Below are 26,691 nucleotides of genomic sequence, written 5' to 3'. Positions count from 1 at the left end.
AAAGTAAAAAAAAAAATTGATTACGTAAAAAGAAACAACTTAATTACGTAGTGCCGCTCTCAAATTTTCTGTAAAGGAAAAATAGTTTGGTGGTGCCACCCTTAAAAGTAAAGAAATTTTGATTATGTGATTTCACTCTCAAAGGGAAACAATTTTTGATTACGTAATGCTGTTCTCAAATTTTCTGTAAAGAAAAAATAGTTTTGTAGTGCCACTCTTGAAAGTAAAAAAAAAATGATTACGTAGTACCACTCTCAAAAAAAAAGAAACAATTTCGTAGTGCCGCTCTCAAATTGTAAAGAAAAAATAGTTTGGTGGTGCCACCCTTAAAAGTAAAGACATTTTCATTACGTGATACCACTCTCAAAGAGAAACAACTTTTGGTTACGTAGTGCCGCTCTCAAATAATGCTTTTATTTTTATATCTCGGCAATTTTTGGGGCAAGAGCTAAATTTAGTTTTCTTGTATATATGGTGAATGAAAGAATAAGAGAGAATAATTAAAAAAAAGGCTAATAAAAACAACTGTTGTTTCTCAGACCATTTTAATTTGAAATAGTTACATAACAAATAAAATAACAAACTGAAGCAAACAGAATAATAGAACTTTACGACAAAGCAAATTGTTATGAAAAGCTGTGTAGTATACAGTGTTACAGCCGACGTAAAGATATCGTAATACAAATCTACGTCTTAAATATAATCTTACATATCATTACTTAATAAAATATTAAACATATGTTACAGTTAAGTACAGCATAATAATAAATAATAAAATACAATAGGAAATACACGGATACCAGTATGCTGATTAATGCTTCCCTAGCAGAAATAATGTATTCTTTCTTTAACCAAGACAGCTTTTATTAGTCGTAACATACCACCCAACCAGAATAATGTTTTCTAGTGTTGTGCAAGCATTAATCTACTTTTTTGCCAACTTTCTTCCTTACCCCTCTTTCTTATGCAAGTTTTAAAAACACTACAATCATAACCATGTAACTCACAAAACAGGACTAATGATTCATTCATATTGTAGTCATTTGTTACTCGGAAAGAAGCTAAGATTAGTTATGTTATTTGAACAACAATTGTGACATCCCAACAAGACCTTTGATAACCTCTCCGTTTCAAAAGAAAACATTTTTAACGGGGATTAACCAGTCTATTCGCAAGTACTTCAATATAAAAGCTTTGGAAAGAGACCACTAAATCAGTAAACTGCCTTGATCTGAACATTGTAAACAAAATTTGATAATGACCCGTTTGGTTATTGTATGCGTATTTGTTGCCTTTATTGTTGTAGGCACGAATTTAGTCAGTGTTGAGAGTGCCACTTTACATCAACAAACATGGAAAAGTGGTGAGTTTTAAAATATTTGAAAGTTGAAATTGTTGATATGATTTGAAATTTTCAGAACCGATTAATGGAAAGAGTTACTCATGTCATTCACTATGCTTTTCCAAAAGAGTACTTTCTTTTGCCAGCAGACAAAAATGTCAATGCCATCTTTTATTCCCGTCTTAGTTTAGCCGTCTTTACCACAGATGACAGCACTGGAAAACAACTTGTGTGTGTGAAATACTTTCAAACCATAAACGTAAAATGAATATAAAATACATTATTCCAAATTAGTATAGTTAGTCACCATTTTGTCAATGAACTCAAAACGTCATAGTTCAGCAAACCAATTACGTGTTAGCTCAAATCCTAGCTGATTGGCTGACAATGCTCCATTTCCCTTTTTACTGTTCGACCAATTGCGAAACGTTTCGAGTTCACTGACTCCCGGGAACCGGAAACAGCGCTTGCGTCGCAATTTTTTCCAGCTTTGAAGAAGTGATCTGGCGCGCTTTGTACAAGTTTCAAATCGGCCGCCAAACGCGTTACGCGCGTCCAGAAAAATCCCGTTTCTATAAAAAATTAAATTAAATTCACGTTATAATGTTAGTTAATTGAGTGTGCGTTGTACATTGGTTGGGACTTAATAATTTCAATATAGATGGTAAGTAATAAAAAATTGTTTTTTTTAACCCATTTATCGGTGCATTGTTAAATCTAGATTGTAATCCTGATAATAATTATACGCCTGCAACAGACCTTTAGTTTTCACCTACAAAACACGCGAGCTTTTCATATTTCCATAAAACTTTTCAATTTTCATTCTTAACGCTATTATTACACCCTCTGGAGGTTATAGTCTTGAATTGTTATTCTAATTACACACGGTATATAGTCTGAAAGATTATCACGCAAATAAGTGTCCAAAAAGAACAAAATTTCTCTCTCTAGTTTCAACAAGTAGTATTGTTTTACACTAAAGTGGGATGTTGCTAGTTAGGCATCCCCATTTATATGTAAAGTCGGTTTAACTAACCTTTTGTATTTGCCTGGAGGTCAACCGGTGTTGTAACTCGCTACCCTAAAAACACACCCCCAAAACTAATCCATTTGAGAAAATGGATTAAAGTATAATTAAAAAAAGTCACGTTGAACTGTCTAAGACACATAAACTAGAGTGTTCGTGCCACAAACACCTCCAATAGCAGTGAAAATGGTCGGATATACGCGAAATGAAAAAATCCTTTCGTTATTATTATCGCGCCCTAACGCCCTATACTTTCAGACTTTTTTCAGCTGTGATACAGCTTTTTTAGATTCGGCTAAATGAGCGAAAACGCCAACGGGGACACGTTTTAACCGCGCCGAACCCTAAAACCACCAAACAAATACGGAGAGGGCTCCAAAAAAGTTATGTTGCGTCCCAAAAGAATAGAAGAAATGGAAGTTTTATTTAAAAAATGTAAAAGCTTTTGAGTGCACTGTCTTTGTGGAGGCTATACTAAAAATTTGTTATGAGGTACTGTAGTAAAAAAGACAATTTATGTAGTACTACTCTTTGAAAAAGTGAAATAAAAATTAGGTGGTACCACCCTCAAAACAAAAAAAAACATATCACTTATGACATTGACTCAAAAAAATGGGGTCATCAACTATAGTCCAATTTTCCGTTCAAAACAATAATATTGTAAAGTTTCCTGTTTAAAAATTTGTTTTGGCTGATAATTTTAAACTCTACGCCACTAGTTTTTTTTTATAAAAAAGCTGATTAAATACTAAATTGAGCTTGGCACAACCCTGTGCGTGACGTATGTATGGGACACTTCAATATGCTAACGTAGGTGGAATTCTACATTCTTAAGCACATTGTGTATTGCCGGTTGCCGGTGTTACCACTTGCATTTCATTGGAAGGAAGGAAATCTGAGAGAGAAAGAGAGAACTGTGTCAACTGTCAGTAGTGTCAGTTTTCAGTGCTTTCATTGTCGACTGGCGACTGCTAATATCCGACGTACGTTCATATACTCTATTTCGCTCGAGGATCGCTAAGCTGAAAAGAAACAGCGAACACCGTTTTACGTCAAAAACTAGTCCCCTTATGACGTCAAACGGGATACAACGTATACAGGTGTGGTAAATCCAAAACCAACCATAGGAAAACCGTGTAACTGACAGAGATACGTAGATAATTGCATGCGTGGGACAAAGACAGAAAACGAAAAAAAATACCAAGTAGGCCATATTTTCAGTACGCTGTTGCCACAATCCAACACCGTCGACAAAATGTATTGGATTGGTATTGGATTTTGGCAACAGCGTAGTGAAAATATGGCCTACTTGGTATTTTTTTCGTTTTCGGTCTTTGTCCCACGCATGCAATTATCTACGTTTCTCTGTCAGTTACACGGTTTTCCTATGGTCGGTTTTGGATTTACCACACCTGTATAGGATGAAACAACCAAATAAAATTTTTATTGTCATTTTTCTTAGATTTAAATGCTTCTAACCGAAAACAAAAAATACGTGTTAAAACTGTTAAATATTTTTTGAAGCGCTATCGATTAACAAAATAAAAAAAAAATGGTTGATGACCCCATTGATGATTATCACGTGACCGTTAGCTAAACCACGTGACCACTGTCACCAACGTCACACTGTACTAAAAAGTTCAGCAAAAATCAGGATTTACAGATAAGTTTTCTGGCAGTATTCGATATAACAAGTGTTTCTGAGATTTATGACAATTATTTTGACAGTGGTCACGTGATTGTCTAGCTAAGTTATTCTTTAAAACCACGTGATATTTGTCACTAATGTCATAACTTAAATGAAAATCTGTAACACTGACTTCGTCAAGCATCACATTGAAACACTATACGAAACCATTTGTCGTCACCACCTAATTCCTTTTTGTTTATATTGGTAAGTCGCTAGTGATTTATTTCCAGAAGGCAACAGCAAACATTCTAGTTAACCGGTTGATTTATGGATGTTGGCGGTGGACTTAACTCCGATTAAAATTGGAGTCACATACGAGAAACAAATCCAAATTTTCTTCCTGATAAACTTTTAGATAAACTGGTCGTGTTTGTCTAGTTTCGTCCAGCGCACGGCCTAATTAAATTATCACTCAAACATGAAGAGAAAAACGGTTTTTAACCGCGTCCTATTAAATGAAAGTGCAAATTTCGATTCCGGAGACGCATTTTTCTATTTGCAAATTGTTTGTAAAAATAGCTAATTAGGATGTTCGAGTCAATTCGAAGGCGGTTTACAGGAAAATCCAGTTATTTTTGTTTGATAAATAAATCAGAATCCTCGCGTGCGGAATTTCAACCATTGAAAATGCAGTACATAGTGGCAACACCGCCCTTCTAAGTTTAACATAAGTGACAGATGACAGTTCTTAACAGCGTTGCCACTGTTAAACTTTTTTCTTAGACTGTTTAGAAAGTTTGTTTGTGTACTTGGAGTAACACATTTTGACAAGTGACAGTCAAAAGCCATAACATTCGTCCAGAAATGCTGCTGGATTATATCTAACATTTAAAGCCAGAAAAAGAAAGTTTCAAAAAAAATGGCTTAGCCTATAAGACTGTTCCTCGACTATTTCTCATAATCTCATTTTCTCAATATTTCAGGTTAGAAACTAGAATTTGAAAAACGGTTTTCACTGGCCTATTTGGATATTATTTGGCTACTTTTTCATAAAGAAAAAGTCATATCATTCCATTTGTTTATTTTTTTTGGAATTTGAGTCATGGTGTCAAAAGTAGCCCTCTAACGCAGAAAGATTCAACTAAATTAACTATATTTTGGTTGATTCTTATTCCTCAAGAAATTCTCTTTTCAACAATACCAAATTTGTTGAAATTGGTCAAACCGTTAAGAAGTTAAAACAGGTTATTGCAAAAACAATTGAACACCTCACGCCATCTTTATTTTTGAAATAACAAAAATTTGTTTTTTACGAAAATGATAGATAAATTGCTTCGCTTTAAAAATTAAAAAAAAAACTCTAGTTTATTGTGCAAAATTTATAGAAAATGAAACTTAAAAATTTAAGATGATAGTTCCGGCCTCTGGTGGTAATTTTTAGAACTTGAAAATATTTTCCAGCGATTCTTCATGGCCGATTTACCTAACAAATTTTTTACCCCAAAATCATACGACAAACGGTTCCCGAGATATGGTCAAGGAACATTCTTATTGGGTCACCCGGTACAAAAAAGTCATTAAATAAGTTAGAAAGTCAAGATGTGCTCACTAATTATTAGATTAATCGGATAATACGGAACAATCTGATTTCCTTTCACATTTCTAGACAGAGTAAATTCAATTGTGCTTCGGAGTGAACTAGTCTGATGACGTAACGATCAACCCCTGGATTATATCAGTGGGATTCCATCCACTTCATTGTATTGTTTACGTCACAGCCGCCCCCCGACCCCCCTCAAAGGGTGGATTGCACGCGGACAGCAATTTTATTAATGACAACCCCCCTCTCAATATTTTCTTTAGTAATTGGGTTAAAATCACACGGATAACGTTTTCAATTGGTCTACAATTTCGCAGCATTCTAGTTTGCTAATCAAACTGGATCGTGTTACTCTTTAAACGATGATAAACGAGAAGGCCGAAACCTTCTAAACTATTATTGTTGGAGTTTTATTACAATTTACGACAAGAATTAGACGGAGACACACAAAAGAACGCGTTATATCGTAAACTACGTTGGATGTTACAAGATGGCCGAGTTAAATATAACTTGAAATACTCACTTCCCTATTACCATGTCGTTGTTAATTTGAAACATTTGTATATTATTTAGATCTAAATACATAAATCAGAGTGTTTCGGTAATTCGTATTGTCAACAAAATATAAACGTTGTTTTGCCACAGATGGGAAACCAATCAGGACACGTGTGAAACGTACGACAATGGAAAATTCCATTGAAACAAAACTGACCGAAATCAGTACCAAGTGTGTGTAAACTAGATACTGATGCCAATCACTAATCAGACAGGTTAAACAAACCACTTGATTGATATCGATAACAAAAAACCATCAAAAGTTTTACTGTTTGGGGAGTTTTTAAGTATGTGGCTACTAGTAGTTCCACGAGTGAGCATAGGGTGGCGCTGTCGTTTTACCTAAGCTGTCAAATTTGAATTTTGTCCAACATAGCTTTTTATGCAAAAAAAGACGGAAAAATCTCATATTTCAACCAAAATAACACAGAAAAAGCATAATTCAGTTAAAAAACAATCAGGATTATGAATCTGGTTTACCCAAGCACAAAAAACGACCGAATGTACGCTTGTTTTGACTAATCAAATTATTACTTTTCCTGCTTTGTATGTGCAAAATCCAATCATACAAAAATCACGTAAATGATTAAGCTTTTTAAACAAATTTTAAGCTAAAAAAGGACCACTACTACTTACATATTGTAAAGCAAATGGCATCGAGCAGAACAACCGGCTGATCTTCAATAATAAGCCCATTAGACATCTTTGGCACCTTGCAACAACTTTTCGGCAAAAACTTGACTGGTTTACATATCCTACAAATAAAAAAACCATAAATTAAACTGGAAAACTCCGCACAAAACAACAAACAACGCTTCAACTCGGCTTGACGCAAAGTTTTGACAATTGATCAACAAAAATGACATTTTGGAACAACGTTGCCGCTGTGAAGCTAGGTACTGTCATCATTGAATTTGAACCAATAGGAACTAGGTGACGTCACCGCAAAACTCAAAAAGTGGTTATTTGAGGTTTTGTAATTTAAAAGAATGAACGTTTGGGCTTTGAAACTTATTGCTGTCCTAATTTGCTTTTTACGTGACACATAATGCTTATATTCCTGGTAATGATATACTCTGGTTTTTTCCAAACCCACTCGCTATGTACACGGATTTGCAAATCCCAATAACTCATCCTTACAACCATTAATTTACTCTCAATTAACGACTTTACAGGTATTTTTTCATTAATTCGAACAGAAAAGCTTTGACTCACCGTTAGAGCTCTATCAAGAGGATTTCATCGGCTGAACTTCAATTAAAGACAGAAAACCAACAACAACAATCATTTCTGGCATCCAGTTGACTATACTGGAACGAAGGTTCGAAAACCGGTCAGAGTATTGGGATTGATAAACAAAAAAACAAAACCTCACCAGTTACAACTATCTTTCAATTGAAGACCTTTTATCAGCTTATTAGTACCTCGCTAGGACTTTCCGGAGAAAACCTTACTAATTTATACAGCACACAAATCTAAAAACACAGTGAATTAAATTCAAAATTACTGGAAGAGTTCACGAAAAACCGCACCACTGACAGAACACTTCAAAATGTTTGACGGGTGACAGTGGTGGAGCGGTGTTGCCAGAGTTTACTCTACCAATACCTAAAATTACATTGTTGTCATAGTCAATCATTCCCAGGTGGTTTTCTAAGAAAGTGTTATTAGTTTTCAAGGATTAAAATCAGTGTAGAGAAAACATGCTGACACAATATGTGTGTATTGAACTGGATAATTTTATTAAGATCTTATCTGTGATTTGGAGTGTTTTTACGTTAGCACCGCGGAGGTATTAAAGCGATTATTATTATCAACACCCATAAATAGAAATAACATATCACTTAACCGTCCAGAAATGTGGTGATTTACGCAAATCTCTGAATTTAGTGCGCGTCGTTTCACCGAATACCAGAGGATTAAACCAAAAGTGAGATAGTTTTGACGGAAATTGGACACTTGATTGTATTTAATACACGCGTGAGATAGTCCCTAACAAAAGGTAAACAGCCTAAGTAATTTATCACCCTTTGAACAACAAAACATTTTTTTGAAAGAGCACAGAGACTTTATTAGCCCATTTCTCTTGAGCAAACATTCCATGGCTTTCGTCATTAATTATATACATAAAACCGCACTTTACACCGCGTCGGGGACACCAAACCATCATATAAAAATCCAATTTGCTGTCACGGTCGGATAAAACCTACTAATAAAGTCCAATCAATCCTTTTAGTAATTTTGATCGAGTATAGCCAGGCATTTATGTCGATTTTGGCGTCAATTGATATTAATAATGTTTAGTAGGTTGTTAATGCTGTTATAGATTGCTTAACTGTCAAATGTGTTAAGCACCGCCCTCTGTACAAGAAAGCCAAGAAGGTGCATGCCAAAAATTCCAATATGGCCGAAATAGTGGTTGACAGTTTGCATTTGTTTGTATTGTGGAAATTGAGTTTTTGAATTGAATTGAAATTTTCTTTGTTTGCCAAATTGTAAAAGCAATTTGGTGAAAGGCCCAAAAGTGTCAGTCTTTTACTTTCCAAAGAACCCAACAGTGGTTGAAAGCTTTGAACTGGAATGATTTTACTCCAACACAATACTCAGTGGTAAGTACAATATGCTTTCTCATTCAGTAAACTTATTGCCTCTTACATACATAGGTATGTGAGTTACATTTTGAGGTCGCCTGCATTTTGAGAGCAACAAAGGTTTACTCTGAAGAAACAGGACAGCTTTTAGAAGTTCCATTGGCACATTTACATTTTAAAAGAAAGGTCTTGGTAATAATATAAAACCCATTTACCAGTTTTGCTTACCTAGCTTCAAGGATTTCCAAATTTTCTTTGAGCAGTTTTTACACTAGTTTGTTGTACTTTCCAGGACAAAGGGTTCTAACCAAACTTGCTTTGGCTGGACTTTATTGGGTATAAAAAGCTCTATCTATACATATCTGTATCAGGAATGAACCTTTCTTTGATTTTTCACTCACAACTTGCAATAAACTACACGAAAAAATTTAAGAAAAAAACATATTTTCTACTGCATCTGCATAGGTTTGTGTACAAAACGAAAACCGCTAACGCCGCCATTAAAAGTGACATTCTAGGCTTTCTTGTACAGAGGGCGGTGTGTTAAGGGATGAAAGGCAACGTTGCTCTATATAGTAAGTATGACACTGCTGACAGTTGCAGACATTACCACTGCAACGTTGTCACTTGTACCCTTTTCTAGTTTAATATGTATTTATTATTACAAGTGTGATAAGTAAAAAATTGTTTTTGCGACTTCCAGACTGTTTGGATTCGTACAGAATGCGATGCATGTGACACGAAAACAAACAGTCAAGCCGGGTTATTTACTGCTAAGGTGATAATTGCTCTAAATTAACTATCTAAACAACGTACAAGGACTGATTTGGTTCAGTTATATCCGTGCCGGAGAGATAAAAATTTTATATGCGGTTTTTTTTTAAAACAAAATTCAATATAAGCGGAGATAATAAAACTCCCAACTGTTCGGAAAATATATGTGCATTTTGATTGTCTTTTTCATATACGCACGCATATTGCGATAAGGTTGTTGAGCGAAGTTAAGGGCGGATTTACAACCGCTATTCAACGTTTGTTACGCCAATGCCACGTGTTTGTCAATAAGCCCAAATTGCGGATTTCATTTTTTTTTTTCATTTACGTACATTCAGTGGGAACAAATAATAGTACCTTTGATTGGGGTTTTTATTAAAAGTCAAAATTTGGTTTTTAGCTGTATCCAGTGGTTATTTCACAGTTGATAAGTTGTAAGATCGTGATTGGTCAAAAAAAGCAGCAAGCTGCTTTTTTGACCAATCACTGACTGTCCTCTGGAATTTAAGCTGCACATGTAGACTAAGCAAAATAGCTAATGCCCGTATTTATAACCGAATCTCAATCTCATACTCAAGTACAACTTCGCAAAGTACGACCCAAGTTTTATAAACAAAACTTCGGTAATTCTCGGCAAAGCATAACCAAAGATAGTTTTGCTAGTAATTTTTAATTTTTTAACTTCATTTTCTAGTAACTTTCGTGTTACCTTCATTGCCAATATCAAAAATGTTTGGCAATTTACCTGGAACGCGGAAGTTGTTTGAGCGTTGATTGTAAGTTATTTGAATTTGGTTTGGTTTGGTGGTTTTCTTTTTAAAATATTTACTATTTTCCTTGAGGTACGTATTCAACAATAATTTTATACATATCTTTACCATCTATATGCCTATAGGATCATAAAGAAATTTTTTGATGCCTAAAATAACAGCCTATACCCAAAAAGAGAAAGCTTTTGTTGGTTAATTTAATAGACAAACAAAAATTAGTGGAGGACAAACGAACCGACGCAGCAACTGTACAAAAAAAAAACAAGCAGAATGGACAAAAATTGCTACAGAGTATAATTCTCAAGGATCTATAATAACTGTGCCCAGGAATGCTGTCCAACTTGAGAACCTGTGGAATAATTTAAAACAGAAGTAAGATGATCAATAGAAATGTTTATGTGGGTTGCTCTATACAGGGTGGTCCAGTTTTAAATGTCAATAATTCACCATTCGATAGCCCATCAAAAAATAAGTTAACATACATAGATGTCATTTTCCTGAAAAATGCTTCCCAAGGAAAATATACAGTCCATAAAAGTTTAGTTTAAAAAATCGGTTACTTGTCATAACTGTCAGACCGCTGGAGCAATATTTTAATCAAATTTATAACAAATATATGTGCAATTAATACTCATTATGTGATGTTAATGACGTTTGTCGAAACTGTCCAGTGGTGTAAAGGGCCTGTCCCACAATTTTTTTTTATTTCATAACTACAAAGACGGATTGAAAATATTATACACGTATTTTTTTGTTTTCAAAAATATTAAGTCTAAATAGAAAAAAATGATGATAAAAACTACATTAATCTCATGTTTAAAACGCCCGCCGCCGGTGACGTACTACACTATCAACCAATCAGCGACAAGAAGTGAAACATTTGGCGTGCAACAGCCAATAAAATCGCCCAGAATTACGTACGTCACATGCGCGCCAAAACAGATCATTTAAATTTAATGGACAAATTCAAACTAATGTAGGAACATTTACGACCATAATTTTTTCTTCAAGAATATGAAAAATTAGTTTTTTGATTCTATTCTTTCGATTCCAGTCATTAAAACAAAAATTTATGATATGTGGGATAGGCCCAATACAGAAAGATGGTTTTCATGTTTCTGCTTCATTCTCTACGTCACTGTATATTTTTCAAAAATATTTTTTTACTTGTTCAATTTACAAAATAAGTATCTCTTATAAAATTCTGATTTGAAACTTTGTTTACGAGATAATTGAGTTAATACGTTCAAAACAAACCCAACCCAACTTAAAAGTTTTCTTGAAAACAGTGAAAATTCACTTAAGAAGCTTAAAAAACGTCTTTGGACATAGTTTTCATAGTTTCCAAACAAATTGAAAGACTTTAGTTTTGAAAATTGACTTAGAAACCAGTAAATTTACTTTGAAACGGTGAAAATTGACTTGAGAGGCTTAAAAATTGTCTTTGTAACCAGTTTTCATACAAATTGAAAGACTTTAGCCTTGACAATTGACTTGGAAACTGTGAAAATTGACTTTAGAGGCGTCTTTGTAGTCAGTCGTTATAGTTTTCAGATAAGTTGAAAAACTTTAGTAGTGAAAATTGACTTGTAGCCATGAAAAACTACTTTATCTAGAATTTTTGACTACAAATTCACACATTTCAACCTTGAAAATTGACTTGGACACCAAAAAGTGGCTCTGTACCAATGAAAAGTGACATAAAAAGCTTTAAATTTGCACTTAAAGCAAGTTTTCATAATTTGAAAATACATTTCAATATTTTAGTCTTGAAAATAGTCAGCACATACAGGATATTGACATTAGATTCATGAAAATTGACTTGAAGACTAACTTTTCAAGTTTTCTTACTTTGCTTTTTATTTTCTTAGAATTCTGGACTATTTTTAGGGCTTTAAAACTGCTTTCAGCTTGGAAAATCAAGTACGTATTAAGGTTATCTTCACCAAGTTTTTGACATAGCAGACTTAAAAAACTATTTTAACATTTTCCATAGGCTTAATCATGCCATTTCACGCTTTGTCAGTATTAAATTGACTTCTAGACGCTTCACTGTGATTTAAGACTGAAAAATCAAATTTTAAACTATTTGTATAGTAGTAAACAAATTTGGCATTAAAAATTCTACGATATTAGTCTTAAACGCTAATTTTTAGAATTAAATTAGTCCAAAATGTTTAATTGAATACAAAAAAAAAGTTTGAATTGAATGATCAGTTTTACACTACCTATAGTCAAAAAAATTGAACGCCAGTAAACATTAGTCCAAAAATCCTGTTTTTTGACTATTGACTAATATTCAGTGTCAAAAATTAACTCGTAAACCTCACAGATGACCAGATTTGAATACTTTTGAACTATTTTAAAGTAAAAAACACAATAACCCAATTAGACATTTTTGTCAATTTTGAGTAACATCACAGACAAGCTAATATATAACTTTGGAGGTTTGTGTCAAATGACATAATGCATGTCAACTTATTTTTTGATTAGCTAGCAAATGGTGATTTATTGACACTTAAAACTGGAGCACCCTGTATAATTTTATATCGTAGAAAAAGAAGACAAAACACAAACATTTCACGGACTAGCAACTGGAGGAGGCCCACCTCTAGACATCCCCAATGATCCAGTTATGGAGGCAGTTGATGTGGCTGCCCCATATGCGGATGTAATTCTTTCTTGCCCCTGGGATAGCACAGCTACTTACATAAAAGAAACGGAAACTAAAGGTAGTTTGTCTTTTGCTTTTTACTGTAGGTTACAGTTTTTGTCTTTGATAATATTGTTTGTTGACTAAACTGATTATAATAATAATTATAACATTTTATTTCACAACCAGAACAAATTGATGTTGATGCCATTGTTACACAAGAAAAGAATAAAGATGAGAACTCAAGTGGCTATTGCAATAATACATTCGTTCTTAAAGAAAATGTTTCACCTATATTAAAAAAAGGTAGCAAATGTAAAAATGAGAGTATATTTCAAATAATATATTGGTGCATAATTTAAGCGCCAACAACTCCCTTTCGTAACCGAAAATGTTCTATAATTCAAAGTGGAGCCAATGCAAGACTGCGGAAGCTCAATGACGCCATTGAACAACAAGCTGAACTTCATCAAATAAAAATGAAAGTCGAACAACAACTTTTTCAAAAAGTTCAAGCAGAAAGGGAAGAAGCAGATGCCAAAAGGGAAAAGACAAAAGCAGAGGATGAGCTTGCCAAGTTACAGCTTGAACATTATAAAAATAATAATTATCACTAATTTCTAGTTTATATTATATCACGTAAGAAATAAAATGTTGCTTGAATGGAAGAAAAGTTGCAGACTGGCTTAAAAATGGCTTAAAAAATAATCCGAGTTTAAAAGTTTTTAAATCAGTACCGTTTCGTTCATATAGGGTGAAAACCAAGCAGACTTTTATTCCAAAAATGTTCTTTTCTAGTAACTTCCATTTAACCAACTTTGTATCTCCAACGGTCTCCAATATTATGTATTATGTGTGCATCATTTTAAACGGGATACACTTTTGTTTATGTTTTTTTGTTTTAAACGTTGATGTATAAAGTTACGTCTAAATATCAATCCCAATTCATTATTTTCAGCATTACGAATTGCTGGTAAATCCCTGGGTAACTCTTCACATAACTCATTTTCAAAATTAATGTTATCTTGATATAATCCGATATTATACAGGGTGGTCCAGTTTTTTAGTGTCAATAATTCACCATTCGATAGCCAATCAAAAAATAAGTTGACTTGCATTATGTAATTTTTCTGAAAAACGTTTCCTAAGATACAGCCCACCAAATTTCAATTTAAAAACTCGTTTTATAGTGTAAAACTGAACATTCAAGACTTGTGAGAGTCCAAATTTGTACTGAATAGTCTAAAAACTTGCTATTAACTACTAGGAATAGTCTCATAATTCGTTTTTTCAGACTGCCTTCCCGGTAAAAACTAAAAACAGTCCGGAAATCAAGACAAAGATTGTATTACATGAAACTCATTTTTTGCTACTAAAAATAAATCTAAAAGTTGATTTCTAAGGTTAAAACTAACTTTACTAGGACTAAAGAGAGTCCAAAAGTCTATTTTTAGGACTTTAATTGGTGTACAACTCAATTTTCTGAAACAAGACTAGAATTAAATGAAATTTTCGGACTATTTTATTTCTCAAGACTAATATCGTAGCATTTGGTACCAAGATTTTTTACATTTATTACTGAAGAAACTTGACTTTTGGAAATAGTCTTAAACTCGATTTTTCAGTCTTAAAAAGCACTAAAAACAGTCTGAATTTCTTAGAGATACTACAATTTATTGCACCTATGAGTGTAGAAATTTAATAGTAAAGAAGCTAAGCTTGAAATGACATTTTCAAGACTATGGACAGTGTTCAAACTGGCTTTTAGGCCTGATTAGTCAAAAGATAGTATTGAAGCATCTTAAAGCACTAAAAACAGTCTAGATTTTTAAGAAATACTTGAATTTTTAGCACTGAGGTGTCTAGAAAGTCGATTTAATAGTAAGAAAGCTTAGAATGATATTTTAAGTCTATGGAGAATGTAAAAATTGTTTTCTTAAGTTTGCTATGTCAATAACTTCGATTTTCCAAGCTGAAGCACTAAAAATAGTCCAGAATTCTAAGAAAATCAACAGCAAAGTAAAAAGTACGAAAAGTTAGTTTTTAAGACAATTTTATGAATCTAATGTCAATGTCCTGTATCTAAGACTATTTTCAAGACTAAAATATTGAAATTTGTTTTCAAATTATGAAAACTTACTTCAAATGCAACAATTTTACGTTTCTGATGTCACTTTTTGGTGATCAAGTCAATTTTTATAATTTGATTGAATTTGTAATAATAAATTCTAGAAAAAGTGTTTTTTTATGTAAACAAGTCAATTTTGAATATTAAAGTCTCTGGATGTGTATGAAAACTGGTTAGAAACACAATTTTTAATCTTCTGAAATCAATTTTTACAACTAAAGAATTTCAGTTTATTTGGAAACTATGAAAACTGGCTACAATAAAATTTTTTAAGCTTCTTAAGTCAGTTTTTCGTTTCCAAGACAATTTTTAAGTTGGTTTGGGTTAGTTTTGGGTCTTTGATCGTAATAATTAAATTATCTCGTAAACGAAGTTTCAAATTAGAATTGTATAAGAGATAATTAATTTTTCATCGTGAGCAATAAATTTAAAAGAAACTGTAAATTTTGAAAAATATCCAAAGACGTAGAAAATAAGGCAAAAACATGAAAACCATCTTCCTGTATCTACGCTTCTGGAGAATTTTGGCAAACGTCATATATAATTAGTGTTAATTTCTAGAGTGCTTGTTTCAAATTTGATTAAACGGTCTGACAGTTATGACAAAAAAAAAACGATTTTTTAAAGTGAAATTTGAAGAACTGTATTTTCCTTAGGAAGCCTTTTTCAGAAAAATGACATAATGCATGTTAACTTATTTTTTGATGGGCTATCGAATGGTGAATTGTTGACATTTAAAACTGGACCACCCTGTATAAAACAGCACATGCACAAATTATTGCTATAGAAGTATCTAATTTAGTGGTTAATGTTCTTCTTAAGCATGGGAATCTCCTTTTCCAAACTCCAAACACCCGTTCGACAATGTTTCGTGTCCTGATGTGTGCAGTATTGTAATTTACTTCATTTGGGTTGCCTACAAAAATGTATATGTTAATATAAAATTATGTACAATTAATTTATTTTTTAAGTATTATTTAAGTTATATGTTTATAACTTAATTTAAATTATTACAAACCTGGATTAATAACAGGAGTTAATAAATTATTTCTGCAAGGATATCTATCCATTATCACCTAATAAAAACCCTTGTAGGTCCCTTTCTGGACTTTCTGTCAAAGATAACAGAGTCATGAGTCGATCCTGGATGCCTCACAACAATGTCAAGAATCTCCATGGATGGTCCAGCAGCTACCTTTAATTTTTAAATGAATACACATGAAAGTATACTTATTATTCATAATTATATAAAAACCTGAACATTTAATGAAAAGTAACCTTTCCTGTTTCGAAAGACTTCTGCATTATTACCACCAGGACTAGAAATTGGTATGTGTGTGCAATCAATGCACCAACTCCAGGAAATCTTGAAACTTTATAAAATTTTCTAATATTATCTTGTTGGTCCGCAACTCCTATAGGAAATTTTACGAAATTTGCTGTTTGTTCAGCAAGGCTTTTACTGACTCTTTTAATTATCCCAGTTACAGTTGATTGGCTTATTCCTCTTAAGTTTACTGAGACAACCTAAAACAATGGAAGAAGTCGTTCTTAAATAGCAATAACATCTCTATTTATGTAGTATTTACTTGCCTTAATATATTATTATTTTATTCCATGTAATAAAATTTAACATGTACTACTTATACAAAATTACATACTTACTTGGAAATTTCCTGTTGCTACGAAACGTAGAAAGATGAGGAGTTGAAATATAGGCGAAATTGGTAAACCTCAATTATCTGTTTTCAACAAATCACTTTTAATAAGAGGTAAAATAATATGTTGAACACAATCTTTTGAAAACCTATATCGATGTTGAAATTCGTGGTCTCTGAGTACTAGAAGAGGATTTTTTGCATCTCGTATACAGGTGTGGTAAATCCAAAACCGACCATAGGAAAACCGTGTAACTGACAGAGAAACGTAGATAATTGCATGCGTGGGACAAAGACAGTAAACGAAAAAAATACCAAGTAGGCCATAATTTCAGTACGCTGTTGCCAAAATCCAACAAATCCACAAAATTAATTTTGTCGACGGTATTGGATTTTGGCAACAGCGTATTGAAAATATGGCCTACTTGGTATTTTTTTCGTTTACTGTCTTTGTCCCACGCATGCAATTATCTACGTTTCTCTGTCAGTTACACGGTTTTCCTATGGTCGGTTTTGGATTTACCACAAGTGTATACCTTTTCGACAGTCTATAATTTTGTAACATATTTTCATGATTGATGTATTCCAAAAATTCATCTGTATCCTCTATATCCTGTGCCATACTGCAATTATTAATTATATTGAAGATCTATGGTTTATATTTGAACAATTTGTGGTAACTATACTTACACAGTATCTATTTCCTGAAAAGTTGACGAAATAAACCACAAACTTTTTGATTTTTTGATTGTGTTTTGATTTGAGTTTTTAAACCCTCTACTTTCAATTTTAGACAGTTTTATTTTGATTTTGAAACGTCAAAAATGAAACCAAGCAATGCTCAAGTCAGGTCAATACCTAACTTGAGCAAGTCTCGATGTAAGCACGAGAGAAGTACGCCTTAGAGGTTAAGTTAGGTTTATAAAACAAAAAACTGTACTAAGTCTGAAAACGAGCGAAGCATTGTTTATAAATACGGGCATAAGAAACCTGGGCTAAAAATTTATTTACGTCTAAAAACCATTAATTCTCTTTTCGCGTGTCACCCCGAATAAAGAACGTGCTCCCCTGACAATGCCAACGTCCATTTACAAGTTTCCGTTATTTCTTATTATTAGTCGTCTCCATTTCACCGACAGATTTATCTATATTTTTGCACCCACCCCTAGAGATTTATTGACAATTTATGTGCGTTCCTTTTCTAACAGGTCATGCGTCATATGGTGCTCGTGCTAGCTCTATCCTTTTTCAATCGAGGAAACGGCTCGTCCTCACACTACAACTGCACGACCTACTCGCACGAGGACAATTTCGAGATTCACTGTTCCGGCGACGGGCTGGCTGACATCCCTTCCAACCTCAACACCACCCTCAACAAGCTCATCGTATCGGATACGAAAAACATCACGAAAATCATCAACAAGTCGCTGGTACCGTACAAAATGCGTCTGCAGGACGTGGTGATGTACGATTTACCCAATTTGAGGGTGATTGAGGAGGGCTCGTTTGCCGATATTCCCGATTTGAGTTCCATGTATGTAAATAAATCCTTAAAAATAACACGCTAATTCAACTATTTTATGTCGCAGATACATTTACAACGTACCCCAATTGAAGATTGCCTACGGTTTGCTGAAAGGAATCACCTCCAAACATTTCAGAATATTGTAAGTGAACAGACAGTTTAGTTTACTACTTATGGTTCATTTTTTTTCCTGTGGCGGTTACGTCATCAACTGCTGTCATATTGAAATTTACGCACGTCGTTTATTACAAGCTAGGCTATCCATCTTTTTAATCACGTTGCCGCATTGACAAATTCCTCCTTTAAACCTCACAATATCTATCTTTCATTAAGCAATTATAGATGAAAATGAGAAAACTATATTGTTTTGAAAAAAAACATTCTAAGAATCTCATCTGTTTTGCATGCAATAAATGCTTTTTTCGAAATCTGTATAATTCATCGGTCCGTTTATTACTGCAACCAACAATACATCAGGTTTACATCTGCTCGTGGAAGATGTGGCAACATAGGGCACAGTCCCAACTGACAGTCGGCTAAACATTTTGAGGTTAGGAATTTGAAAAACACCAAAAACTACAAACAGAAGAAATAAAAACTTAATTTAGGGTTGTTTAAGTTTATTAATTAGTGTTGTTATTGCGAGACCATAGAATTTAAGATTTTTCTTCACCAAACTGGAAAACTTGCAACATTTGGTGGTAAACAAAGGCGGAAAGTTCCAATCAAACTTTGGCTTGAGAACAACAACAACATTCAATTTAAATTATCTGGAAAGAACATCACAGATAGGTGCATTCAAACGAGTCATTAACAACCCAATACCAACGTTTCCAGAATTATTCCATAAAATTGGGAAGAAAGGAAAGGCAATGTGTGTATCCTGGGGACTATTAAATCCTAAAGCAGTGTTTTAACTTATAACAGAATTGTTGGTGTTTTAAGAACTTGCTTCTTGGTTTTGTGATGTAGATTGCTTATTTATTTCCTTTTGTAAATTTACCCAGCATTAAATACATATCAATTTGGTTTTGTTGTGTGATTTATTTAACATGTTTTTCCAATTTCAGTTCAATTTATTGTAAGAGGAGGTAGGTACCTCAGTTAAAGAAATTATCTAATTTTATGATTGTTAATGAAGAAAACTAGACTTCTTAGATAAAAAAGAAACTTGAGTGTACTTTTTAAAGATTTTAGTTGTATATTTCATAATGTGTAAATAATACAATTAAAATAGTAATTTAACCTACTATCTGATGGAAAAGTATTTAACAATAGCACCATCTGTTTCTAGCTTTATAGTCAGAGAAGATACGGCAAAATTTATAAGGGCTAATTCTGCAAAATAATGGCATTTGATCAAATTTATGTATTAAGTAACTTGTATCTTTCTAATATTACCTGAAACTTATTAGAAATTTGTTTTTTCAACACTCTGCATATGGATTTTGACAACACCATTATAACCATAGCTTCGAACACCTTTTGTTTAGAGTCTTTTAGAGCAATTGATAATGGAACTTTTTAAATTTGGAACCTTTCAAAGCATGATAAGCAAACTCCAAATTAGCCAAATAAAGGTACCTGAAACAAAAGCTATTTAGTATTAGCAGCTCATTAATACCTCTACCAGAGTCCTTTTTATAGTATTAGGTAAATCACCTTGTCAGCTTCTGCTAAATACACCTTTACTCTATATCCATGTTTCTTCGAGAACCACTGGCTTGAATAAACTTGGTTTTTGTAGTGTTCTTGTAAAAACTCTTCTTGGGAGTAAGTAAATATATGGGCTGTTTCATTGTGACAGTGTTTTCTATTAGAAAAGGCATCCTTTTCTGTTCCACAAACTCTAGTTCCTTCAGAATGTTTCACTGGGCCTCTTGATAGTTGTAAAGTGTATTAAGAAGGTGGCATTTTCAAAACTGACTACCGAAACACACACACATTATCTAGTCACACGTAGTATCGCAGTTAAAAACAAGTTAAATCAAAATACTCTTTAAAATATTGTAAAATTTACATCAAAAATAAAAAATGTCTCTTTGTTTACTTTTTGTCAACAATGGCGGCCGATTTTCCGAGCCTTGTCGTTCTGATTCATTAACGCATGTAATAGACAAGAAAGGCAAATGATGACGTAACCGCCACGGGAAAATAAATGGACCATACTTGTAGTGACATCTGTAAGTTCAATTTTGTTTTATGTTACTAAAGTCAGTTTGTGTCTATTGTTTCATTAAAACTTAAATAGTCAGTTCAGCCAAAAGGCCACTATAGTGCAGACTGTCAGAAAAACAGTCAAAATTAACGTTTTTGCCTACAAAAGTTGTATTTTGGCAACGTTGTTCAGCTGACAGATTTGTAGTGTAGTTTGTGATTGGTCAAAAAAAAGCAGCTTTCAGCTTGCTTGCTTTTTTTTTACCAATCACAAACTACCACTCTGTCTTTACAACAACACTTTGTTTTATGGCGGATTACACCGACGTAATTAAGAGCACAATAGGGTTCACTAGGCTAAGTTGTGATTTGACTATGACAGATCATGTAGAAAATGTCACAGTCAAATTAAAACCTAGCCTAAGGTGGCCTTAAATATGTCGGTGTAATAGGCCCTTATTCCCTAACAATACGCCAAAACTATAGCCGCATTCGTTTTCAAGCTCCATGGAGCGAGCAGAGCTTTTTTGACGTCACGATGACGTAATTTGACAGTTCAGGTCAAATTATGGTTTTGCCAAATCAAAAACGCTCTGCTCGTTCCATGGAGCTTGAAAACGAATGGAGTTTCTGTCTAATTTGCAATTACCCTAATTATTGACATTTAATTCTTTAGAAGGATAGTCAACACTGGCCTGTACGAGGTCCCCGCCCTGTTTTTTCTGCCGCCCGAAAACACCCTTCATTTACTGTAAGTGTACATAGTAAGTATTTAGTTAAATTTAGCACCCGCCCATCGTAAACACTGCGTGTAAAAGGAAATAACGCTTTTTAGGGACTTGGACCATAATAAGATAGCTAAACTGGGCAGCAACTCGATTAGGGTGACCGCCCAACAAGTGTAAGTAAGTTTCCCCTCAGTTATTGTTTCATTCAAATTGTATTTTATTGTAATTACTAATGTTATTTGCGTTTAGAACTTTGAATTTTAACGAAATTACCACCATAGAAGATTACGCTTTCAATGGATCTCAAATAGGCAAACTGTAAGTATAGTGAAGGTTTGAAAAGGTGTGGTAAAGTGGTTTTTATATGTAGGGACATAACGGGTAATCCTAAGCTAACTCAACTAGAGGAATTTGCCTTTAAAGGACTGCGCAATTTAAGAGAGTTGTAAGTGGTAATATTTGAGACAGTTTACATGTGCAGCATTTATGTAAATCTCAACACAGTGGTGACCGAGGGGTAAACCGCTAGGGCATTATGGTGTACAAACAGGTACATTGGTATTTTGAAAACGATTAATAGAATTGGGAACGACTAAATTATATTAAAAGAAAAAACTTGATAAAATAATTTCTACCATTCAAATTTAAACGTAAATAAAGTTTGGTATGTATGTATGGAATGAAATTTTAAAAATGTTCACGTTCTCTGGCGATAAAACCGTACCCCTAACCCATCAACTTTGAGACCCTCTAGCGGCCAAACCGTCTAACCTATCCATTCAAATTGGGAGACTGTTAGAAAGCTCATTTCATTGGCTATCCACTGACGTATAAAACACTTTAAAAATGGTGCAAATAAACGAGTTATTGAAGATTGAACAAAAGAATGCACGAAAAAAGTCATAAAAAAATAGTCAACTTTGACGTTCTCTAGCGGCAAAACCGTCTAACCTATCAATCAATGTTAAGAACTTTTTAGAAAGGGCATTCCATTGGCTCTCCATTGACGTATAAAACTCTAGCAAAAATAATGCAATTAAACGGGTTTTTGAATATTAAACAAAAGGATACACCAAAAGAATTGGTCAAAGTTGACGCCCTCTAGTGGCTAAACGGTACCACTAACCAACCGACTTTTCTACGTCAATATACAAAGCTCATTTCATTGGCTGTCCATCGACATATAAAAGTATATACAAAGTGTTACAAATACGCGTGTTACTTACGGTTTACAGGCAGAGTGCCCCAGAAACACTTTTTGACTGGTTAGGGCTAATTTGACACTGTGCTAGGTTTAAGCCAAATATCAGGGCCGTACCTGACCGATTTAAAAAAAAATCCCTCAAGGAAGTTAGAGTGGTTACAGTCAAGAAAAACGTTTAGTTAGCTTTGCAGCCTTCTGGCGGCCAAACAAAGCACCCTATCAATACAAACGGCCATATTTTTGGAAAGCCCATTATATTTTCTATCCATTGACATATAAAAGTCTATGTTGCAAATCAACAAGTTGTTTCACAGTTTTGACGGAATTTGACAGCTACTACTTTAACCTTCAATAACTCGATTATTTTGACAGTTATAGGGTGGTTCAAAGTATCAGTTTAAAGAATATTTTTTTAAATAAGTGACCTAATACAAACTTACCTTAATTTTGAACAGAGAATCAGACAAACTTATAAGAATAAGGAGTGTTAAATTTGGAAAACGTCTTTTTTAGAACTGACGTGTTGAGCTCTTTTTTTGACCATCCTGTATAATATATTTTATCGTTTTTCTTCACCCACTCTTAGAACAAACTTTGAATAACACGACAAAACACAAAAACGAAGAAAAAAACGTTCCCTGATACGTATAAATTAAAATTATTGTTCTGGAGACTGAAAATATGAAATTTCACATAGAACGGTAAATATCTCAGAAACAGATAAAGAAACGTGTATGACATTAATGAATTTGACGTAGAATCCAAAAATGCAATAATATACAAGGTGTCCCATTTAAGCAGCAGTTAATATCTACTTCTGGTTAAATCGTTGCACGCATATTTTCTTATTTTTACTTTATTTTAATTTAAAAATGGTTTTTTTTAGATTCTCTAGTCGTGGTAATTCAGGAAATTAGTGGGTATTGTTAGGTTAGGTTAGTTATTGGGAGTTATTAGGAATTACTGGGCATTACAAGGAATTAGTGGACATTATTGTACTCAGCGGTTTACCCCTCGGTGGTGACCAATTACAAACTAGATCTACTGCGTGTTGAGATTTACACACAAATATGGATTCACATATAATGTTACTTTGTAGGGACTTGTCAAGAACCTCAATCAAAACATTACCCTTCATAGGACTAGACTATCTCGAAGTACTTCAAATCCGCGACACTCCACACCTGCACACCATCCCTAGTCTCTACGATTTACGGGTTAGACCCAGCCACCTAACCTTAAATTTCTCTGAATTTTCGTATTTTAGAGTCTCAAAAAGGCCAAACTGACTCATCATTTTCACTGTTGCGCGTTCAAGTACCCGAAACAGCACGCCCCCACCAAACACGCCGATTTTCAGAAAGACCTGCGCACCATGTGCGAACAGACCCAAATCGCGCTGGAAACGCCCAAAAAACGGAAAAGACAGGTGGATTAGTAAGTTACCCAGGTGGTTAGTTGGGTCTGAACGTTTAGTAAATTTTGTTCTATCAGCAGACAGGAAATAAGGGGGTTTATCAATTTTACTGGCACACCACAGACGGGTACCTCTTTGGTGGGACAGTTGATTGACCAGCAGCCCCCTATGGTTGTCGACGAGACTGAGGAAGACATGGGAGAGTTTCATCCCGTACCCACCCAAATTACTCGTCATCATATCGAATTTTTTTGTGGAAATACCAGTTTTACGTAAGTTTGAGAACTTTTGGACACAACAGCACTGTGTTTTCCAAAAATACTGCACATGTGGATTTTTTATATTCGTGTTGCCAAACTTGTCTTAATTCAGGCTACAACACGTGCAATGCACTCCCGAACCAAACGACTTGAACCCTTGCGAAGACATTATGGGATTCACCCTGTTAAGGTCTTCCGTATGGTTCGTGGTTATTTTGGCCGTAGTGGGAAACTCTGCCGTTATCATCGTGATTTGGTTCAGTAAAACTGAAGTAAGAGGGCGCTTCTGAAGTTTTTTTTTTTTTTAACAGTCCAATTTTCAGATAAATGTCAGCAGATTCCTCATTTGCAATTTGGCTTTCGCTGATTTGTGTATGGGATTGTATTTACTGCTCATAGCCACTATGGACTACCATTCGGTCGGTACTTACTTCAATTTCGCCTACGATTGGCAGTATGGTCAGTTTTTGGTGATTTTCTGTGCTAATATTTAGTGTTTGACATTTTGTTTTATAACCAGGTATTGGATGTCAAATAGCTGGGTTTTTAACTGTGTTTGCAGGCCACCTTTCCATCTACACCCTAACCGTAGTGACTTTGGAAAGGTGGTTTGCTATAAAGTACGCCATAGATTTGACTAAAAGGATCCGATTGGCCACTGCCGTACAAATTATGGTGGTTGGTTGGATTTACTCGGTTATAATGGCCACTTTTCCTTTGTTTGGCATTAGCAACTACAGCAGCACTAGGTAAGACATTTTACTGTGAAAGACATGGCAACCTCTGACTCGATTTGTTGAGACAACTAATATACAATAATAACTGTGTAACAGGGACTTTTAAACTTTTAAACCGCAAGTTTGCATCAAACCATAATTTAAAAAAAACAGTAAAATATTCTTACCCTAATAAGTCTTGATAACACTGCAACAGCGGTGGTGGTTGTGTCTCTCTCTAGAAGTTGAATAAATAAGGACGACTATAACCCATAACCTATACGTATCCTCTACCGCTCCTATCGTAGTGTTATGCTGCTTTGCTCTATTCAGGAGTTAATTTACCTGAAATATAAAATAATTCTATGCCTTGTCTTTGTTTTTTGACTAGATACGTTACAAATGAGCAAAACGGCCTTATAACATCTCTTTGACTAACCTACATAAGCGGGCACCAGGTTTTAGTTTTAAAATGCGTTTAGATCACTACACTGATACTTTCCAAATTATAAACTGCATCAAACAAGTTAATTAGACATTCGGCTAACGGTTTTCAACACTAACAATCCACTAAATTACCGCAAAACTAAAAAAAAATTATAACAGTACAACTGACCGCCGGTAATAAGGGAAACATGATTGACAATTGACAACTTTGACAGATCTCTTCTAGAGATGGGCAAAATTAGTAATGGGCTTATCAAAAATTCAGACTGCTTTTACAGACAATTTAATAAAAATAAAACTAATTTGCGTTCCAGTATCTGCCTTCCGATGGAAGTGAAATCAATCTTCGACAAGGCGTATTTGTACAGTATTTTCGTGATAAACGGTATCTCGCTGGTCTTTATCGTTTTCTGCTACACCCAAATTTACTTCAGTTTGGGTTACGAAACCCGCAGAGCAAACAACCACGGCGAATTGACCATTGCCAAGAAGATGGCTCTCTTAATTTTTATAGGTTGGTAGTTGCAACTGTCATTAAGCCTCTTAAAATAAGTAAAGTAAAATATTTCTTCTATCTCTCTTCTAGACTTTGCCACCTACACCCCGGTGGCATTTTTCGGTTTGTGCGCCCTTTTAGGCTACCCCTTGATCAACATTACCAAATCCAAGATTTTGTTGGTGTTTTTTTATCCGTTGAACGCGTGCGCCAATCCCTACCTGTATGCTCTGATGACAGCCCCCTACAGGCACGACCTCTACCAAATGGTCTCCAAGTTAGTCTGGCAAAGTCACTTTCAATTAATTTTTGCTTGATCTACGGTGATTACAGGTGTGGATTTTGCAAGACAAAAGCACGGAAATACTCAAATCGAGAAGGGACCAGCAACAGACCGTTGCCGCTACTGCCTAAAGAGGACGTCACTAGCACGCCTCTGGTGCATCAGTGTTGCAACAACAACTGTCAGAATGGAGGTGATGGCAACAGCGCAAACACCTACGTGTAGTTCAATTTACACGATATTAGAGATTTTATGCTCATACTGTACCTAAGCTGTGTGTGTGTGTGTAAATGTGACTTTTATAGAATTACGTCTCATTCCTCATTACATTCCATATTTTAGTATTAGTAAATTAAAGTATTATAGTTGTAAGCCACTGCACCGAATACAAGAAAGACTATTCAAGTTTAAAAATGGCGCTTTAATATACACAGGGTGTCTCATTCAAAACAACTAAATATTTTACAAGTACACCCTGTATGTTACAATATATAAATTCTCAACTTTTGAGAGTGTTAATAATTTTTATAAGTTTTGTTTTACAAACTTGTATACTGCTACCTTTAAATGTACAAAATACCGATTATTAACTTTAAGGCACAATTTTATAGCTATTATTCTTAACTCATAGATAACTTCTAAGGCTGGTTAATTAAGCGACCCTAAAAGTATCTCACCTACTGTCTTTACTGTATACGTTTTTCATATATTAAAGACTCAATATGAACAA

General features: G+C 34.2%; 1 protein-coding gene and 2 long non-coding RNA genes across 18 annotated transcripts in view; 2 read left to right on the top strand and 1 right to left on the bottom strand.

Annotated features, from left to right (window-relative positions):
* Nucleotides 1-528: 528 nt before the first annotated feature.
* LOC145729490 (uncharacterized) overlaps nt 529-26,691 on the bottom strand; it is a 52,101-nt gene continuing 25,938 nt past the window's right edge. For 9 of the 16 annotated variants that reach the window (XR_014178373.1, XR_014178374.1, XR_014178372.1 and 6 more), the window contains 7 exons: nt 24,924-25,080; nt 7,687-7,762; nt 7,530-7,629; nt 7,437-7,464; nt 7,370-7,400; nt 6,791-6,909; nt 529-1,914 (listed from right to left, as the gene is read on the bottom strand). This is a non-coding gene — a long non-coding RNA (uncharacterized LOC145729490). Of the gene's footprint in view, nt 1,915-6,790; nt 6,910-7,369; nt 7,465-7,529; nt 7,630-7,686; nt 7,763-22,364; nt 22,422-24,923; nt 25,081-26,691 lie in introns of all 16 variants that reach the window. The other 7 variants (XR_014178363.1, XR_014178361.1, XR_014178360.1 and 4 more) reach the window with 7 other exon arrangements.
* On the top strand, nt 1,876-26,691 carry Lgr1 (Leucine-rich repeat-containing G protein-coupled receptor 1). The gene is made up of 16 exons (XM_081980255.1): nt 1,876-2,006; nt 17,937-18,262; nt 18,318-18,395; nt 21,087-21,161; nt 21,246-21,311; nt 21,388-21,456; nt 21,509-21,583; nt 23,442-23,559; nt 23,610-23,779; nt 23,837-24,031; nt 24,132-24,291; nt 24,343-24,478; nt 24,540-24,768; nt 25,497-25,696; nt 25,769-25,955; nt 26,012-26,691. The coding sequence occupies exons 1-16, from the start codon at nt 2,004-2,006 to the stop codon at nt 26,184-26,186; spliced, it is 2,262 nt and encodes a 753-aa protein (XP_081836381.1). The 5' UTR covers nt 1,876-2,003; the 3' UTR covers nt 26,187-26,691.
* LOC145729498 (uncharacterized) lies at nt 7,781-13,437 on the top strand. Its single transcript, XR_014178383.1, has 6 exons — nt 7,781-8,156; nt 10,214-10,361; nt 10,415-10,661; nt 12,845-13,021; nt 13,132-13,248; nt 13,306-13,437. It is a non-coding gene; the product is annotated as an uncharacterized LOC145729498 (long non-coding RNA).

The sequence above is a fragment of the Ips typographus genome, linkage group LG5 (assembly GCF_016097725.1).
Source record: "Ips typographus isolate SLU linkage group LG5, UJ_Ityp_2.0, whole genome shotgun sequence".
Lineage (NCBI taxonomy): Eukaryota > Metazoa > Arthropoda > Insecta > Coleoptera > Curculionidae > Ips > Ips typographus.
This window is presented reverse-complemented; position numbering and strand designations above follow the sequence as displayed.

Excerpts from the sequence above, each read along its gene's own strand:
- Lgr1 (XM_081980255.1), top strand. Across the intron at positions 18,263-18,317 it reads ATTCCCGATTTGAGTTCCAT|ATACATTTACAACGTACCCC; the intron begins GTATGTAAATAA and ends TTTATGTCGCAG. Across the intron at positions 23,560-23,609 it reads CTAGTCTCTACGATTTACGG|AGTCTCAAAAAGGCCAAACT; the intron begins GTTAGACCCAGC and ends TTCGTATTTTAG.